Source organism: Acanthisitta chloris, unplaced genomic scaffold (assembly GCF_000695815.1).
Source record: "Acanthisitta chloris isolate BGI_N310 unplaced genomic scaffold, ASM69581v1 scaffold32369, whole genome shotgun sequence".
Lineage (NCBI taxonomy): Eukaryota > Metazoa > Chordata > Aves > Passeriformes > Acanthisittidae > Acanthisitta > Acanthisitta chloris.
The window spans coordinates 368-1,339 of NW_008692484.1; the positions used below are offsets into that span (position 1 = coordinate 368).

At 64.1% G+C, this 972-nt stretch overlaps 1 protein-coding gene across 1 annotated transcript in view; it reads left to right on the top strand.

The window, feature by feature from the left end:
- Positions 1-972, top strand: part of TPP1 (tripeptidyl peptidase I) — a gene marked incomplete at both ends in the record, with an annotated part of 3,343 nt that continues 2,371 nt past the window's right edge. Inside the window, 3 exons of the mRNA XM_009082693.1 lie at positions 1-43; positions 299-486; positions 656-854. Of these exons, the coding sequence (XP_009080941.1) occupies positions 1-43; positions 299-486; positions 656-854 (430 nt within the window). The remainder of the gene's footprint in view (positions 44-298; positions 487-655; positions 855-972) is intronic.

Sequence of the window (972 nt, forward strand, 5' to 3'; positions counted from 1 at the left end):
CCCTACACTGTCCCTGCAGAGCTGGCAGAGCACCTGGACTTTGGTATGTCCCACCTTGGTGGAGGGTGAGGCTGCAGAGCTCAGGTGCAGCTGTTGCTGGGGGGGACAGACCTCCCTCCGGCAGGTCCCTATTGCCTGGGCTCCAGTGACCGCAGGTGGCAGGGGGTGCTGAGCCACGGATGGTGATGCAGGAGCCCATGGGCTGTGGGTGGTGGCAGTGGAGCCGAGGGGCCCTGTCCTGCCCTCCTGGGGAGCTGTGCCCTGACAGCTCCCCCTGTCCCATGGGGCTGTGCCATAGTGGGTGGGCTGCACCGGTTCCCTGCGGAGCGCACGGCGGTCAGCAGAGCCGCTGAGGCCACGAAGGACGTGGGGGCAGCGAGAGCGATGTTCCACCTGGGCGTGACGCCATCCGTGCTGCGCCAGAGGTACAACCTGACGGCGAGGGACGTGGGGGTCTTGCCCAACAACAGCCAGGCCTGTGCACAGGTAACGGAGCCCCTCGGGCTGGAGGGCTGTAGGTTGGGTAGTCCAGTGGATTGGTGCTGTTCAGGGGGTCCTGGGACAGCTGGGGGTGCCTCAGTGACAGCCGGGAGTGGCTGGTGTGACGCAGACCTTATTTTTTCAAGAGAAAATGCCCTGTCCCTCTGCCCCACAGTTCCTGGAGCAGTACTTCCACCAGGCTGACCTGGCTGAGTTCATGCAGCTCTTTGGCAGCAGCTTCGCCCACCGCACGCAGGTGGACAAGGTGGTCGGTCACCAGGGCCATGGCAAGGCTGGGCTGGAGGCCAGTCTGGATGTGGAGTACATCATGAGCACTGGTGCCAACGTCTCCACCTGGGTCTTCAGCAACTCAGGTACCAGGGGAGAGCCCTGAGGGGAGAGCTTGGAGGGGCAAGGGGAGAGCTCAGAGTGTAAGAGGAGGGTGCTCAGAGTGGTGAGGAGAGAGAGGGGCTGTGCAGACACACCTGGCTG